Here is a 17933-nt window from a genome sequence, read left to right on the forward strand (position 1 = left end):
CTAGGAGCCAAAAGAAACCTTTTCCCTCTTGTTTCTTCCGGGTATTTTGTCCCAGTGTCAAGAGAGGAAATACCTTTCATATTGAAATACAACTAAGACACAGCATGACTGGTTAGCTTGTAAAAAAATCCTCATGGAAATTGCAGTCATTAATCTGTTTTTCTGACTGCAATTATGAGTCTTTTGATATATAATGTTACTTCCCTAGAATGAGTTTATTTTTAATATTGGCAGATAAAAGTGAATGTGTTTATCAACTACAATGTTTTGGGTATACATACAATGTTTTGGGTGTATCTATGTGTGTGTATATATATATATATATATATTGGATTGGCCATAGCTAGCTAATTAACACATAAATTACATGATAGTTAGTTCAGTCTGTGAGAATATGTAGCATCTACCCAGGCACTTTCCAATTATATTATTATAATAATGACCATGTTGTACAATAGAGATGGTATTGTAGCCATTGATCAGCATCTATATTTTACCCACACATCCAAATATCAACTCTAGAAAATAGTACTCTACCAGTTAGTTCTTACTTTTATGTCATGTGTGTTACGTGCACTGTGTACCTGTGTCTATGAAGGACAGAAGAATGTGTCAGGACCTAAGGAGAAATAATTACAGAAGTTGAGTACTGAACTCAGGTTATATGCAAGAGGAGTAAGCACTTTTAACCACTGAGCCAATGCTTCAGTCCCATAAGTGAGTTCAAGTTAATGAGAAAAGTTAGTAACTGTTGTCTTATTCATTTTAGTAGAACCGAATCTGAGTAAGTTATTTATTTATTTACTTATCTGCTGCGTGTTTCTGTGTGCATGCTGGTGGGGAAGTCACAAGACAGTCGTGAGACTCATTTCTCTCCTTCTATTATGTGGCTTCGGGGGATTGAACTTAGGTCATCAGGCTTGGGAGCAAGCACCTTTAACCACTCAACCATCCTGCCAGTTCAAGCTTAGAAAAATATTGCCATCTCTTTAATCTTGTGCATAGTAGTAGCCAAAGGAGAGTATTTGGTCTGTTACATGATGGAGCTGATGGAGTCAGCTTAGACAGCACTATAACTATTTACACTTATGAATACATGGTACTAGACATAATTAAACTTTATTATTAATAAAAAATGAACTTTCTAAAATTTTAGTAAATTTCCATTTTAGTTCTGTTTTGAAGTGTTGGTACCAATGAAGTAACACTTTTCTTCTTTGAATCTTTTCTTGTAAGCTTATAGTCTTCTCCTTTTCTAAAATAGCAGGAAGCTCCTTCCAGTTCTTGATGAAGATGAAGGGGGCCCCCATGGCCTTGAGTAACTGCAGAGGAGCACTGTGCTGACTGGTTGTGTTTCCACAGTGACCAGCTGTCATCACATCTTCTACCACAGGAATGGAGCCAAAGGAGCAGGCCTCATAGATCCTGTAACATTCCGTGTTCACTCCTACAGGGCACAATGTGAGATCACTGTGAAGCAAAGCATCTTGGTAATTCTTAAGGCTTTCATTTGTCTCCTGAGGCTGCCACCTAGAAAGTAAAACAAAGAAATCTATGCAGGGTTTTACTTTCTATGGAGTCTTTTTTTGAAGGAAATCTTTTAATGTCAATTATCAAAATTATGAACACATTATAGAGATGATATAAATATGAGAGACATTGAAAATGTTGGACCAAATACATTTCTTTTGTGTGTGTGTTTGGTTTTCTTATGTTTTTTTTTTCTTTTCTTTTTTTATTAGATATTTTCTTTATTTACATTTCAAATGTTATCTCCTTTCCTAGTTTCCCCTCTGAAAATCCCCTATCTACTCTCCCCTCCTCCTACTCCACAATCCACCCACTCCCATTCCTGGTTCTGGCATTCCCCTATACTGGGGCATAGAGTCTTCAGAGGACCATGGGACTCTCCTCCCACTCATGACCATCTAGGCCATCCTCTGCTACAAATATAGCTAGAGCCACAATTTCCACCATGTGTTTACTTTGATTGGTGGTACAGTTCCAAGGAGCTCTGAGAGTACTGGTTAGTTCATATTGATGTTCCTTCTATGGGGCTTCAATCCCCTTCAGCTCCCTGGGTATTTCTCTGGTTCCTTCATTGGGGACCTTGTGCTTCATCCAATGGATGACTGGTGAGCATCCACTTATGTATTTGCCAGGCACTGGCAGAGCCTCGCAGGAGACAGCTGTATAAGGCTCCTGCCAGCAGGTTCTTGCTGGCATCTGCCTAGTTTGGTGGTTGTTTATGGGGTCGATCCCCAAGTAGGGCAATCTCTGGATGGTCATCCCTTCAGGCTATGCTCTGAGCTTTGTCTCTGTAACTCTATCCATGGGTATTTTGTCCCCCATTCTAAGAAGGAACGAAGTAGCAACACTTTGGTTTTCCTTCTTGAGTTTCACATGTTTTGCAAATTGTATCTTGGGTATTCTAAATTTCTGGGCTAATATACACTTATCAGTGAGTGCATATCATGTGTGTTCTTTTGTGATTGGGTTATCTCACTCAGGATGTTATCCTCTAGATCCATCCATTTGCCTAAGAATTTCATAAATTCATTGTTACTAATTGCTGAGTAGTACTCCATTGTATAAATATACCACATTTTCTGTATTGATTCCTCTGTTGAGGGACATCTGGGTTCTTTCCAGCTTCTGACTATTATAAATAAGGCTGCTATAAACATTGTGGAGCATGTGTTCTTATTACCAGTTGGAATATCTTCTGGGTATATGTCCAGGAGAGGTATTGCTGGATCTTCTGGTAGTACTATGTCCAATTTTCTGAGGAACTGCCAAACTGATTTCCAGAGTGGTTATATCAGCTTGCAATCCTATCAGCAATGGAGGAGTGTTCCTCTTTCTCAACATCCTTGCCAGCATCTGCTGTTACCTGATTTTTGGATCTTAGCCATTTTGACTGGTGTGAAGTGGAATCTCAGGGTTGTTTTGATTTGCATTTCCCTGATTAAGGATGTTGATTATTTTTTCAGGTGCTTCTCAGGCATTCAGTATTCCTCAGTTGAGAATTCTATGTTTAGCTCTGTAACCCATTTTTAAATAGGTTTATTTGATTTTCTGGAGTCCAGCTTCTTGAGGTCTTTGTATATATTGGATATTAGTCCCCTATCAGATTTAGGATTGGTATAGATCCTTTCCCAATCTGTTGGTGGCCTTTTTGTCTTATTGACAGGGTCTTTTGCCTTACAGTAGCTTTGCAGTTTTCTGAGGTCCCATTTGTCGATTCTCGATCTTACAGCACAAGCCATTGCTGTTTTGTTCAGAAATTTTTCCCCTGTGCCCATATCTTTGAGGCTTTTCCCCACTTTCTCCTCTTTAAGTTTCAGAGTCTCTGGTTTTATGTGGAGTTCCTTGATCCACTTAGACTTGAGCATTGTACGAGGAGATAAGAATGGATTAATTCGCATTCTTCTATATGATAACCGCCAGTTGTGCCATCATCATTTATTGAAAATGCTGTCTTTTTTTTTTTTTTTTTTTTTTTGACTGGATGGTTTTAGGTCCCTTGTCAAAGATAAATTGACCATAGGTGTGTGGGTTCATTTCTGGGTCTTCAATTCTATTCCATTGATCTACCTGTCTGTCGCTGTACCAGTACCATGCAGTTTTTTATCACAATTGCTCTGTAGTACAGCTTGAGGTCAGGCATGGTGATTCCACCAGAGGTTCTTTTATTGGTAATATTTTTTGCTATCCTAGGTTTTTGTTATTGCAAATGAATTTGCAAATTGCCCTTTCTAATTCATTGAAGAATTGAGTTGGAATTTTGATGGGGATTGCATTGAATCTGTAGATTGCTTTTGGCAAGATAGCCATTTTGACTACGTTAATCCTGCCAATCCATGAGCATGGAGATGTTTCCATCTTCTGAGATATTCGATTTCTTTCTTCAGAGACTTGAAGTTCTTATCATACAGACCTTTCATTTCCTTAGTTAGAGTCACACCAAGGTATTTTATATTATTTGTGACTATTGAGGATGGTGTTTCCCTAATTTCTTTCTCAGCCTGTTTATCCTGTGTGTAGAGACAGGCCACTGATTTGATTGAGTTAATTTCAGCTACTGCACTGAAGCTGTTTATCAGGTTTAGGAGTTCTCAGGTGGAATTTTTAGGGTCACTTATATATACTACCATATCATCTGCAAATAGTGATATTTTGACTTCTTCCTTTCCAATTTGTATTCCCTTGATCTCCTTTTGTTGTCGAATTGCTCTGACTAGGACTTCAAGTACTATATTGAATAGGTAGTGAGAAAGTGGGCAGCCTTGTCTAGTCCCTGATTTTAGTGGGATTGCTTCCAGCTTCTCACCATTTACTTTGATGTTGGCTACTGGTTTGCTGTAGATTGCTTTTATTATGTTTAGGTATGGGTCTTGAATTCCTCATCTTTCCAAGACTTCTATCATAAATGGGTGTTAGATTTTTGTCAAATGCTTTCTCGGCATCTAATGAAATGATCATGTGTTTTTTGTCTTTGAGTTTGTTTATATAGTGGATTACGTTGATGGATTTCCGTATATAAAACCATCGCTGCATCCCTGGGATGAAGCCTACTTGGTCATGATAGATGATCGATAGTTTTGATGTGTTCTTGGATTTTTGCATAGATATTCATAAGGGAAATTGGTCTGAAGCTCTCTTCCTTTGTTGGGTCTTTGTGTGGTTTAGGTATCAGAGTAATTGTGGCTTCATAGAATGAACTGGGTAGAGTATCTTCTGTTTTATTTTGTGAAATAGTTTGAGGAGAATTGGAATTAGGTCTTCTTTGAAGGTCTGATAGAACTCTGCACTAAACCCATCTGGTCCTGGGCTTTTTTTGGTTTGGAGACTATTAATGACTGCTTCTATTTCTTTAGGGGATATGGGGCTGTTTAGATTGTTAATCTGATCCTGATTTAACTTTGGTACCTGGTATCTGTCTAGAAAATTGTCCATTTCATCCAGGTTCTCCAGTTTTGTTGAGTATAGCTTTTTGTAGTAGGATCTGATGATGGTTTGGATTTCCTCTGGTTCTGTAGTTATGTCTCCCTTTTAATTTTTGATTTTGTTAATTAGAATGCTGTCCCTGTGCCCTCTAGTTAGTCTGGCTAAGGGTTTATCTATCTTGTTGATTTTCTCAAAGAACCAGCTCCTCGGTTGGTTGATTCTTTGAATAGTTCTTTTGGTTTCCACTTGGTTGATTTCAGCCCTGAGTTTGATTATTTCCTGCCATCTACTCCTCATGAATTTGCTTTTGTTCTAGAGCTTTCAGGTGCGCTGTTAGGCTGCTAGTGTGTGTTCTCTCTAGTTTCTTTTTGGCAGCACTCAGAGCTATGAGTTTTCCTCTTAGGACTGCTTTCCTTGTGTCCCATAAGTTTTGGTATGTTGTATCTTCATTTTCATTACATTCTAAAAAGCCTTTAATTTCTTTATTTTTTTCCTTGATCAAGTTATCATTACATAGTGTTCAGCTTCCACATTAATGTTGGCTTTCTATTATTTATGTTGTTATTGAAGATCAGCCTTAGTCCGTGATGATCTGATAAGATGCATGGGATAATTGCAATATTTTTGTATCTGTTGAGGCCTGTTTTGTGACCAATTACATGGTCAATTTTAGAGAAGGTACCATGTGGTTCGAGAAGGTATATCCTTTCGTTTTAGGATAAAATGTTCGGTTGATATCTGTTAAATCCATTTGTTTCATAACTTCTGTTAGTTTCACTGTGTCCCTGTTTAGTTTCTGTTTTCATGATCTGTCAATTGATGAAAGTGGTGTGTTGAAGTCTCTCACTATTATTGTGTGAGGTGCAACGTGTGCTTTGAGCTTTACTAAAGTTTCTTTAATGAATGTGGCTGCCCTTGCATTTGGAGCATAGATATTCAGAATTGAGAGTTCATTTTGGAAGATTTTACCTTGTCTTTTTTGGTAACTTTGGGTTGGAAGTTGATTTTATTCGATATTAGAATGGCTACTCCAGTTTGTTTCTTTGGACCATTTGGTTAGAAAATTGTTCTCCAGCCTTTTACTCTGAGGCAGTGTCTGTTTTTGTCCCTGAGGTGGGTTTCCTGTATGCAGCAAAATGTTGGGTCCTGTTTGTGTAGCCAGTCTGTTAGTATATATCTTTTTATTGGGGAATTGAGTTCATTAATATTTAGAGATATTAAGAAAAAGTGATTGTTACTTCCTGTTATTTTTGTTGTTAGAGTTGGGATTCTGTTTTTGCTATCTTCTTTTAGGTTTGTTGAAGGATTACTTTCTTGGTTTTTCTAGGGAGTCATTTCCCTCCTTGTGTTGGAGTTTTCCTTTTATTATCCTTTGAAGGGCTGGATTTGTGGAAAGATATTGTGTGAATTTGGTTTTGTCATGGAATACTTTGGTTTCTCCATCTCTGGTAATTGAGAGTTTTGCTGGGTATAGTAGCCTGGGCTGGCATTTGTGTTCTCTTAGGGTCTGAATAACATCTGTTCAGTATCTTCTGGCTTTCATGGTCTCTGGTGAGAAGTCTGGTGTAATTCTAATAGGTCTGCCTTTATATGTTACTTGACCTTTATCCCCTTACTGCTTTTAATATTCTATCCTTATTTAGTGCATTTGTTATTCTGATAATTATGCGTCAGGAGGAATTTCTTTTCTGGTCCCATCGGTTTGGAGTACTGTAGGCTTCTTGTATGTTCATGGGCATCTCTTTCTTTAGGTTAGGGAAGTTTTCTTCTATAGTTTTGTTGAAGATATTTACTGGCCCTTTAAGTTGAAAATCGTCATTCTCATCTACTCCTATTATCAGTAGGTTTGGTCTTCTCATTGTGTCCTGGATTTCCTGGATGTTTTGAGTAAGGATCTTTTTGCATTTTCTTTGATTGTTGTGTCCATGCTTTCTATGGAATCTTCTGCACTTGAGATTCTTTCTTCCATCTCTTGTATTCTGTTGCTGATGCTTGCATCTATGGTTCCTGATTTCTTTCCAGAGTTGTCTCCCTTTGTGATTTCTTTATTGTTTCTACTTCCATTTTTAGATCCTGGATGGTTTTGTTCAATTCTTTCACCTGTTTGGTAGTGTTTCCTCTTTAAGGGCTTCTAGCTCTTTACCTGTGTTTTCCTGTACTTCCTTCTTAAAGTCCTCCATCATCATGAGAAGTGACTTTAGATCCATATCTTGCTTTTATGGTGTGATGGTGTATCCAGGACTTGCTATGGTGGGAGAGTTTGGTTCCGATGATGCCAAGTAACCTTGGTTTTTGTTGCTTTTGTTCTTACGCTTTCCTCCTGCCATCTGATTATCTCAAGTGCTTGCTGCCCTCAATATATCTGATCGGAGCCTGTCCTTCTTATAATCCCAGATGATTCAGGACTCCTCAGAGTCCAGCTTTCTCTGTGATCCTGTGATTCTGGGGTCCTGTGAACCTGAGATTCTGGGTGTGTCATAGTTCTTGGCAGTCAAGCTTCCTCTGAGACCCTGAGATCCTACTGTGACCAAGGCCCTGTTATCCTGGAATCCTAAGATCCCGGGCATGCTACTGCACCTGGAAGTGGTGTCTCCTCTGAGGACCATGGGGCTGTCTGGTGTGTTTGAAACCCAAGGTATACCAGTACTGATCAGAAGGAACCCGAGCCTCTGGTCAGGCAGGGCTCCTGTGTCCTTGCTCCTGCTGTCACAGGTCTGTCACAACTGGTTTGGAACAGATGTTGTGTTCCACTCACCAGTGATCCTAAGATCGTGTGGAGAGTCATTTGGGGACTGTGGGACCCTCTGCTGAGTTCATGCCCAAGGTGAGCATGAGCTGGAGCCAATTGGAAGGGACTTGTGCCCCTGGTCAGGCGGGCTTTCTGCTTCCCTGCTGCTGGCTCAGGCCCGGTGCTATTGGATTGGAACTGATGTTGTGTTCTACTCACCAGTGATCCTAAGATCGTGTGGAGAGTCCTCTGGGGACCATGGAACCGTCCGCCGAGTTTGCACCCAAGGTGACCCAGAGCTGGCGCCAACCGAAAGGGTCCAAATACATTTCTTAAAATGTTTTAAGATTTTGGGATGCAGATATAGTCTAGGCGGTAGCACTAAGACCTAGTATTGATCATCATCTATCCATAAAACTGGGTATATGATTCTGTAATTCTAGAAGTTGCATTAAGAACCTACTATTCCTCCAGTAAGGCTTTCCTCTTCTATGCCACCCTCATCCATTCACTCACACTATCCCCTCTTGCCTTATGACCTTGACTTTGTCCCTCCCTCTGCATGGACACTGCTGACTCCTGTGCCCTCTTCAGGCCTGTCTACCCAAAGTCTGAATGGCCTTCTTCTACTTAATCCTTTTCTTGCATGGTATTATCATCTGGCACACACTATGTTTTACTTGTCTCCCCCTGTAACAAACCCTTAAGTCTATGAGAGCACATCCTCTGTCCTGCAGCCCCCTTCCCCCCAACTGCTGTCATTATCATGAGTGGAATGGTTTCTGGCATATGATAGTTTGGTAAGTTGAGTCAATGAATTTAATATAATAACATTAATAGCAGTTACATCCCATCTAGATGTTACAATTAAAAACATTAATTTCTAGATCTAGAAGCTTAAATTATTATTTAAAAAAAGAAGGAATTATTTGGAAACCTTTTTGCATACAAGGTAACACTCAAGAATTGGGGACAACGTAAATGAAATAAATACCTAATTTAAAAAAAAAAGAATTGGGGACACACAAACACAGAACTTACTGTTCTCTTGCAGAAACCCAACAAAGTTTATCATTTCCATCTTGTTTCAAAATGTTCATTAGTGCTTGTCTTGATGAATTTTCATAGGCAGTTCCTAAGAAATTACATATGTAGGGCCTCTCATCATGCAGCATTGTCCAGCTGGCTTCAACTACAGGAAACTGCCTATATCTATAAAAACAAGTAATAAATAACTACATGGTAGGACTGCCCTATAGCTTGGCTTGTTAGGTTATATATATTAAGAAGATTTAAAATATGGTTTCCAAACACACTGTACAACACAGACATATATAATCTTATTTGTCCATTAAAAAGAAAATGTACTGTTATAGTCATGAGCTCTGAAAAATTCCAAGAAAATTTCAAATATGTTAAGACAAATAACAAATAAAACCTGTGTTACTGTACAAAGGATTGACTACAAGTGTCCTATTCGATGGGCATTAGGCAATGATTTGAATAAAAATGTGTGCCTGAAATCTACGCTCTACATGAGATTATGGCATTTTGCATCAAATAACTTGTTGGAATAGTCTTCTATGTGCTATGCTTAACAACATCCCTGGGCTCTACTCATTTGATGACATATGCTACATTTTCCTCTCTTTTGTTGAGACAATCAAAAAATTTTGAGATGCTACTGAATGTCTCCTCATTAGGAACAGGATGAATCTGTCAATACCAGAATCACTATATTTCTACCTTCTATTATATGAATAGTTGTGTCATAAAGTTTGGAAAAAGTCAAAGTATTTCTAAAAATATAGGCTCTTCTCAAGGAATAGATGTTTCTGAAGGCTGTTAAGGGTGAATGTAGTTAAAAAGTATTTGAAAATTTAAGATTGGTCTGGCCCAAACTTACTCAGCTGGAATATTGTACATGTAGGTGTGGGAATGTGTCATTTCTCTATGACATCTGTGCAGCTAAATAGAAAAAGGCATCTCTATAGCCTTTCATGAACTATTTCAAAGCAGAGAAGAAGATTCCTGCCCTTAGAAAGCTTACACACTAGTGAGAGCCTATCTGGAAGTTTAAAAATCTATCCATAGAAACCTTAAAACATGTTTTCCATTTCTTAAAGCTGGAGGATGATTATATATTGAGGACCCTAAACTATCATTGAATTAACCTTTGCTTTTACAACAGTTAGGATTTACATCAATCAGCTAATCATAAACCTAAGGGTAAATATATACTTTATATAAACATATTGCCACAGCAGTATTTGTTCTCACTAGAAATTATAGCACTTGTTCATTCTTTGTTAAATACCTCTTTAGGACACTAATAAGCTTAAAATTTTATCCTATATCCATTTTAAAACAAAAACAACAAAAAAAGTACTCATCAGTTCTTAGAAGAGGGCAAAATCCAACAGCAGCAGCAGCAATAGCAGCAGCAACAACAAACCAGTCACTACTGCCACTGAGGCATGAGGCCACACTCTTTTTTATTGTAGGAAAGACTGGCCCTGGCCACATCATCTGTGACCCTATCACCATTTAAAACACCATCTTCCTGGTTCAGAACATTAGATTGTAAGAGTTTAGGGATACATGATCTTATCTTGTACTTACGTTGCTACACCTAAAGGCCACTGGAGAATGTCTGCACCATTAATCCAGGGGCTGTCATATGTTATGAAAAGCAGATCCACAAAGCCTCCATTTCTTTTGAGGAACTGCATTATCCAGTCATTTTCACAGTGCTCATTTCCAAGCAAGACAACAGCCAGATGCTGCAGTTTTTGGGTTTTCATTAAATTCTGTGCATAAATTAACCACTGGGTGGCATGAAAGATCTTTGCTTTTTCTCTTCCATTTAAAACAAGAACCACATTGTCCACATCTATGGAGAAGTACCCAGGAACTACAGCTGGGCCTGTGATGAAGCTGTAGAAAACAACACACCACAAAGAGAGAAAAAGCTGAACAAGGGAAAATTTCGGTAACTTCATATAAAATCCAGAATAAGATTTAAATTAATATTTTCTTTAGAAATACAATTTGTATAATGCAAGTTCTTCTGAGTAAGACTGGGACAGGCCTATAGACTAATAGAAAGCTTTGGGTGTAGAAATTCAACTAGCATATGAGAAAGGAATATGTGAGACTCTCATTTCCTCACCGAAGGCAAGGCATCAAAAATAATGTAAACAAAAGCATCAAGCTTTGGAAGATTCTTAACATATACTTAAAAGGATTTGTATGCATGTTTGTGTGCCCATGCGTGCATGCATGTATGCATACCAAGTGTGTGTGTGTGTGGAAGCCAGAGGACACTTTGCAGGGATTGGTTCTCTACTTCCACATGAAGGTCTTGGGGTTGAATTCAGGTTGTCTGACTTGGAGGCAATAACTTTTAATTCATCTTGATAGTCCTTAAAGTATGATTTTATATAAATATGAAAGTACATACTGAAAAAATACTTATATATATTCTATCAGCAGAAATTAAAAAAAATTGAGCAAGAGTATACACCGAATTCATAAGAGCAATTCTCTTTGAGGAATGAAGAACAAAAGGTCTAGGAAACAAAGAAAGGTCTTCTTTTATTGGAAGCCATTCTTTTAAGAGGAAAGTTAAATATAAAGAATTCATGGCAGCTAAGATATGTTAAGTATGAGTAGTTAGGAAATGGGAGGATGCTGAATTTCTTTGTTTGAAATATATTTTTTACAGTTTTCATAAAAGGAATAGACATGTTTTAGAAGTAACACTGCTGTTCCAATATGCTATCCCAATCACCACAATCAAAGTATTCTGAACTCTGTTAGTCAAAATACCAGGGAATAGGAGGGTGGGAATGAAGACAGTGAGTGTGGACAGCTGCTTTGAAAGGATTGATGTAGATAAGGCGGGAATGAGTACAGGTGGAGAATAAAGGAAAGAGGCAGTGCCTGACAGAACACAGTGATAAAGATGGGATGCACAGATGTAGGAATGGATGTGTTAGACTAGGGAAGAACACCTCATAGGTCTTCTTAAAGTATAGCTGAGGATGAGTGAAGGCTCTGACAGAGAATGGGTAAGAATGCCTGAGCATTTAGTCTGGGGAGATAATTATGAATGTTCTCACTTTCCCTTGAACTGCTGATCCTCCTTCACAGTGGTGGGAATAAAAACATGCCACCACTACCTGTCTATGTGGTGTTGGGAACCAAGTCCTGAGTCTGTGCATGTTAGGGAGGCCTTCAACTAACTGGGCTATGTTTCTATAGTCCCTTGCTACTTCATTTAAAACATGAAGTTATGAAAATTGCTCAATTTTCCTACTATACATTAACATTGTAAAATAAAGCTTATGTATGACTTAGTATAACATACAGAATGAATGCTATGCTTTAGTTAACTAAGGTTATCTTTGAAAATCCATTTACTGAAGAATAATCATATCTAAAGAGTTCATGTGCAGAATTCTAAAAGGTAATTTGTTCTTGTATGTTACTTTGCATATGTCTAAGCATTAGAACTTACACATTTCTTGCCTCAATTGAAAAATATCTTCAGAATAAATACTAAATACTTCAATATAGAGAACCCAGAGAAGTCATTTAAGTCTTGAATGACTGTGTAAACAATGTAGTTTTGGAATTAAGTTAAGTTAGTACCTATGTAATTTGACTGAGCTTACAACTTATAATTCCGTAAGTTTGTTACTTTTGGATCCATTATATACTACTCTTAATAAGCTTAATAAGGTATTTTAGGAATCTATTACAGAGCTCAAATACAAAGTTCTCTAAGAGGAAATAGCACTGTTTTTTGATGATAACAGAAAATCTTGCTTAGAAATTTCAGAAAGGTAAACCGGGGCTTAGCCTCTCTTGGTACGAGTTAACAAGGTTTGCTTCAATCCTCTATTACTGTGGTAACATCAAGTTATTGTAAGCTTAAGGACGCTACTTATGACTTTGTAGGAATGTTTTGGAAACTTCTATGTAATGTAGTATAACAATTATTAGCTTAAATCTACTGACATGTTTGCTATTCAAATATAAATACAGATAGCGATTTATGCCCATAATAGACATATTCATTCATTCTCTCTCTCTAACTAGCAATTGAATCCAAAGTGTTACACATTCTAGGACAGTGTTCCTACCACAAGGCCCATGTCCAGCCACACATTTCCTTTCAAAAAGCTAAGTACTGCAAAGTTTGGGAGTCTACATATGACCTACAGTAAGATTACAGCAGTGAATATAAACAGGTATTTTGCCTTTCAAGTATGATTCCTTTGAGAGATTTATGCATTCAGGGGTTAGGGAGGCAGCTTATTTGGTAAAGTGCTTGCTTACAAGCATAAAGACCTAAGTTCAATTTTTGAACTAATATAAAAAGGTGAATGTGGTGTTAGGAACAGGCAAGGTCCCTGGTGCTCACTGTCCAGCCAGTCTAGCCTAATCATTAAACGTCTATAAGAGACCTTATTTTTTTCTCCCCCCAAAACAACTGGCAACTGGTGGCTTTTTAGAGAGGAGGAATGGGGTGAGAGAGACATACACAGACACAGAAAGACAGAGACTGTGAGAGTGTGCATGTGTACGTATGAAGACCCAGGGAGAAGTGGTGGAATTGTACAGAGAAGGAACTGAGGGTAGGGAATCAGGGGTTGGTTTGCATCCAAACACACTCTACTCACTTACTAACATTAAATAAAATACTGACTTGAAAACAAACAGGGTTTACAGCTCCCAATGAAGAATGCCCGAGGCTGACCTGGAAGCAGCCTCCTCCCCAGGGACATGGGTATGGAAACAAAGGTAAGTCAGTAAAACTGCAAAGCATTTATATCGTAAGTAACCACTGCTGCAGTGACAAGTCAAATGACATTGAGATTAAATACAGCTTTTTCTCTTTTGGTTTCTGTGGAGAAGAAATGGATTCCTACTAAATACCAGAATCTCTGGCTGATAGCCCACCTCACCACAACACCATCGCCACAGGAAATAAACATAAAAACAACTGTTTATCTCAGTAAAAAGTCAAATGCAAACAGCACTTTCATGACAAAACTATGTTTTTTTCTAATTTAAATCATCTTAATTCTATTTAAAAATTAAGAGATAAGTTAAATGAAAGTAAAATCCCCAAAAGCCCTGACAACGCATGGGTTTTACGGACTCTAAAAATCAAAACAGAAAGAGTTCTGAATTCTGCAAACACAAATAATGGAAAACTCTACCATTAAATGAATCATAGTAGATAGGACATAAAATGTTGTAATAAAAAAAGTTGAATTCTACCTGAATATTTCCATGTTCACATAACTATTAATGAAAAAAAATCATAGTTTATTTACATGTGCCTCCTCCAAGGCACAGAACGCTATGCATCCACTGACAGTCAAGTGTATAGGATATGTAACATGAAAATTTCCCTATCATCAGCAAAAGTCAAGACAGAAATAAGACTCCAATCTTTACTTTATGGACTTTTAATTCTTGTTTTCAGTATTGAGGACTGACATGAGGACCTTGCACATGCCAGCCAAGTACTCTATCACTGAGTTCCATCACCAGCTCTCCCTCCAAAATTATTGTGTAGTGCCCAATTTATTAAGAAATATGAACACATATTTCCAGAATTTATTTCTGTATTTTTCCCAAGCTGAAGGGGAAATGACTTGTAAAAGTATATTTCCCTCTAGCAGTTATATAGACCATCACATAGCAATGCAAGGTTATTGTTATCCAACGAGTACCTGTAATGCGTTCTTCCTACAACTGACTGTCCTTCCCTCCACTGAGCAGTCACATCAGCAGGATCAAGAGTGCCTTCAAAAATATGTTCCCAGAGATACAGACCTGGCAATCATAGAACACAAATAGAAACATCTGCTGTTTTATCCACTTTAGTATGTCAAAAATATGTATGTTTTGTTTTTTTCTATTTTGACTATGAACCTAGAAGTTTCCTGCCATGGTCTGCTTGTAGGCAGAGCTACCAAGACAAACCTCTGTCATCAATATGGCAGTTAACTGTACGAGGGTCAGACTTCAGTGGCTGAAGGTGTTGAAGTGGATTGTGGTGAAGACAACAGAATACTGTATTTACACCGAGGAATCACTAACGTTACTGAACCTTTACTACTCTTCATATTTGGAAGTAAAATGTGTACTATAATCTAAAATATCATTATTAGAATTAATTTAATATAACTGGAGGGAGTAAATATTTTGTTCTGAAGCCAAAGGAGCTCACCAGTATACCCAACCATTCAGTGTGTCAAGGGGCCATTACCTCCCCATTTGATCAGACACCCTTGAATGCATAATCCCCTCTGCAGACCATTGGCACCTCATCCTATCTCCCTAGGACACCCATGATGATTTGTTTGGGTTTCATTTGAATGAAAGCTAATATTCACATGGAACCATATAAAAACCTTTGAGAGCCTTGTATTAGTAATACTGAAAGATGCATTTTGTCCCACTTCCATTATGCCATGTTACCAAAGTTATCCTAACAAACCGAGCAATCAGATAAAGCTTCCAAATGTCTCAGGCTGAATACCACCACCCGCTTTCCACATGTTATATCTTCATCTCTACACCCTGTGATTATTACCTTACATGGTGGAAGTGTCTCAGTGTGACTAAGGTACGAGACTGAGAGCCTTCCACAGACATGCGACTCTCCTGCCTTGAGAAAGTGGTAATAATGTGATTCACTACCTAGGGCCCTTTGTAACTGTGAGCTGTGGGGGCAGAATGTGGTACCTGGAAGTAAGGTGCTACTGTAGCAAATAGCTAAAAATGAGGAGTTAGCTTTGAAATTGGGCAATGGACATGGCTGGAAGGGTTCTTAGGTTTTTAAACAAAGTCTACATTGAATTGCCTTAAACCCACTGCAAAAGAAATGCTCACAGTCTGTTTAGTGAGGACGACTCAGTAAAAAGGAATACAGTAGAGAAAAATCTACATTGTCTTAAGGACACGTAGACTGTCAAAAATTGACTTCATTAAACAGTGAAATATACACTAGTAAGTTCAATCCCAGTACAGTACACATTTCAGACTCTGCAAGCTTTTCCTCTTTACAGTGACTTACCAATGGCAGCTTTGCCCCAGATTTGCACCCTATGCTCTATTTTTTCTTTCGTGGATTTGTTTAAGATTTGCAGGTTGGTCTTAACTCTGTGTCGCTGCTCGTTTTTTTCATCTCCTTCCCAAGGATTCCATTCTTCACTCTCCAAAGCGGACTGCTCTGTTTTAAAGAGAGTGACTGCGTTTACCAGTGAGGACTAACTGCAGATATAAAGTCAAGTCATTTGAATGAGATGCTAGTTTCATCTTATCTTCAGGTTTCAGAGACAAACAATCGAATTTGAGGCATACGACTGAAAAAAAGAAAATAAGCCAACTTTTTTTTTTAATTGAACCATCGCTGTTAAAGATTTAAAAAAAATCTAAAACTAGGTAAGAGAAGTATGTCCTCCTCCATAAACCTTTAGAAATACCTGCAGAACGTATATCAGGTCACACGCTTTAGTTCTGAAGTTGTTTCCTGGTTTTATATAAGTGACCTATTAGGTAAATCTTTAGCAAACTGTCTTCACCAATTTCATATTCAACTGTGCAAAAAAAAAAAAAAAAAAAAATTCTGTGCTGGGAAATAGAAAAGGATTGCAATTCCAAAACAAGTCACCAATACCAGACGGGGCTCCTTGCTGTAAATATAAATCGGGGCCTTCCGAAGTCACGTGGTTAGGAAGGACAGTGGCTATAGGAATATAGGAATGGACGCTTTAAACTCAGCCCGCAGCATTTCTGCGCAGCTCTGGCCTCGGAGGCAGACTGAGGTCTACTCCACGTTTTAAAGGCCTGCGTGCACGCCCAGGGCGAGCAGAGCCTCCGAGCCGAGCCCAGAGCTGGCTGCCGGGGCTGAGGACCCCGAGAGAGCCGAGGCCCGAGCCGAGGCCCGCGTGGCTCGTCTGCGCAGTGCCTGCCGCCCGGCGTCCACGCACACGACAGCGCCGCTAGGCCCCTGCCCCGTGCGGCCCGCGTCCTACCTCGGCCGCGCCTCTCCTTCGCCTGCGCCGCCGCCGCCTTCCTGGAGTTCCGAGAGGTCGTGCCCAGCGGCCGGCGGCGGCGCCCGAAGAAGACGTGGTAGGCGGCGTAGATGGAGAAGAGGCAGTACAGGGCGACGAGGAGGGAGCACAGCCGTGTCCGCGTCAGCCGCATCCCACCGCGGCTTCCCGGCCCGGCGTCCTCGCCTCCGCCCTGGGCGTGAGGAAAAGCTCCGGCCCAGGTTGCCGCCCTCCCTGCGGGCTAAGCCCAGACAGGGTCCTCAGCGCTCTGTCCCCGCCCTCCGCTCCTTCGGCCCCGCCTGTCCTTAAAACAGCCCGCCCACTGGACAGTTTCCTCTCAGGCTTCCATCCCAGGGCTGCCGACCTCAGACCCCGCCTCCTTACAGCCAGCCTCCCTCAGACCCCGCCTTCTCACTCTCAGCCACACTCAGGCCCAGCCTCCTCACCATAGCCTTTCTCAGACCCCGCCTCCTCACCCTCAGCGGCACTCAGGCTCCGCCTCCTCACAACTAGTCTCTCTCAGGCCCCGCCTCCTCACCATAGTCTTTCTCAGACCCCGCCTCCTCACCCACAGCCTGCCTCAGGCTCCGCCTCCGCACCCATAGCTTTTCTCAGACCCCGCCTCCTCACCTACATTCTCTCTCAGACCCCGCCTCCTCACCCCAAAGCCTCAGATACCGCTCCCCTCTCTCACAGAGACCCCCACCTCCGCACTCACAGCCTCACTCAGCCATTTCACAGCCTCACACACTGCCCTTTACTCTTAAGTTCCCTGAGACCACGCCTCCTCCTCCTCTGTCTCCTGCGGGAACGCGGGATCAGTGCTCAGTTCCGATCAGCCTCATTTCCTTGCACAGCCCGGTCAAGGTCAGTCTCCCAACTTTCTCCCTTGACAGGAGCCATTCCCCTCTAGCTCAGCTCTGCTCAGATCCCCCAGGGCAGCCCCTCCCCAGCACAGGACATCTTATCCTGGAATGTCATCCTCACCTCCTACCCAAAGCTCTCCTTTCCTGCTGCTGGCTGACTGTAAATTATACACCTATTCGTAAAAATCCAAAAGTCCACACTCATGAGGTAGTGGCTGAAAATGTTCCCTTCAGTTTATCTCTGTGCTAGTAATTCTCAGTAATTAACAAAACTGAGATTTTCTTCACAGCTCGGCCAGCCTTTGTTTC

The 17933-nt window shown here is 40.1% G+C and overlaps 1 protein-coding gene across 6 annotated transcripts; it reads right to left on the reverse strand.

The window, feature by feature from the left end:
- Positions 1-779: 779 nt before the first annotated feature.
- Positions 780-17207, reverse strand: Rxylt1 (ribitol xylosyltransferase 1). 6 transcript variants are annotated; one of them, NM_001364706.1, is made up of 7 exons: positions 16741-17011; positions 16189-16302; positions 15780-15935; positions 14431-14533; positions 10301-10615; positions 8720-8890; positions 780-1530 (listed from the first exon to the last, which is right to left on the reverse strand). In NM_001364706.1, the coding sequence occupies exons 5-7, from the start codon at positions 10480-10482 to the stop codon at positions 1113-1115; spliced, it is 771 nt and encodes a 256-aa protein (NP_001351635.1). In that variant the 5' UTR covers positions 10483-10615; positions 14431-14533; positions 15780-15935; positions 16189-16302; positions 16741-17011; the 3' UTR covers positions 780-1112. The 6 variants fall into 6 exon arrangements, with proteins under 6 accessions (NP_001351635.1, NP_694699.1, XP_030100903.1 ...); NM_153059.2 differs by lacking the exon at positions 16189-16302; XM_030245043.1 differs by lacking the exon at positions 16189-16302 and having other exon boundaries at positions 961-1530; positions 15780-16068; positions 16741-16967.
- Positions 17208-17933: the final 726 nt, after the last annotated feature.

Source organism: Mus musculus, chromosome 10 (genome assembly GCF_000001635.26).
Source record: "Mus musculus strain C57BL/6J chromosome 10, GRCm38.p6 C57BL/6J".
Lineage (NCBI taxonomy): Eukaryota > Metazoa > Chordata > Mammalia > Rodentia > Muridae > Mus > Mus musculus.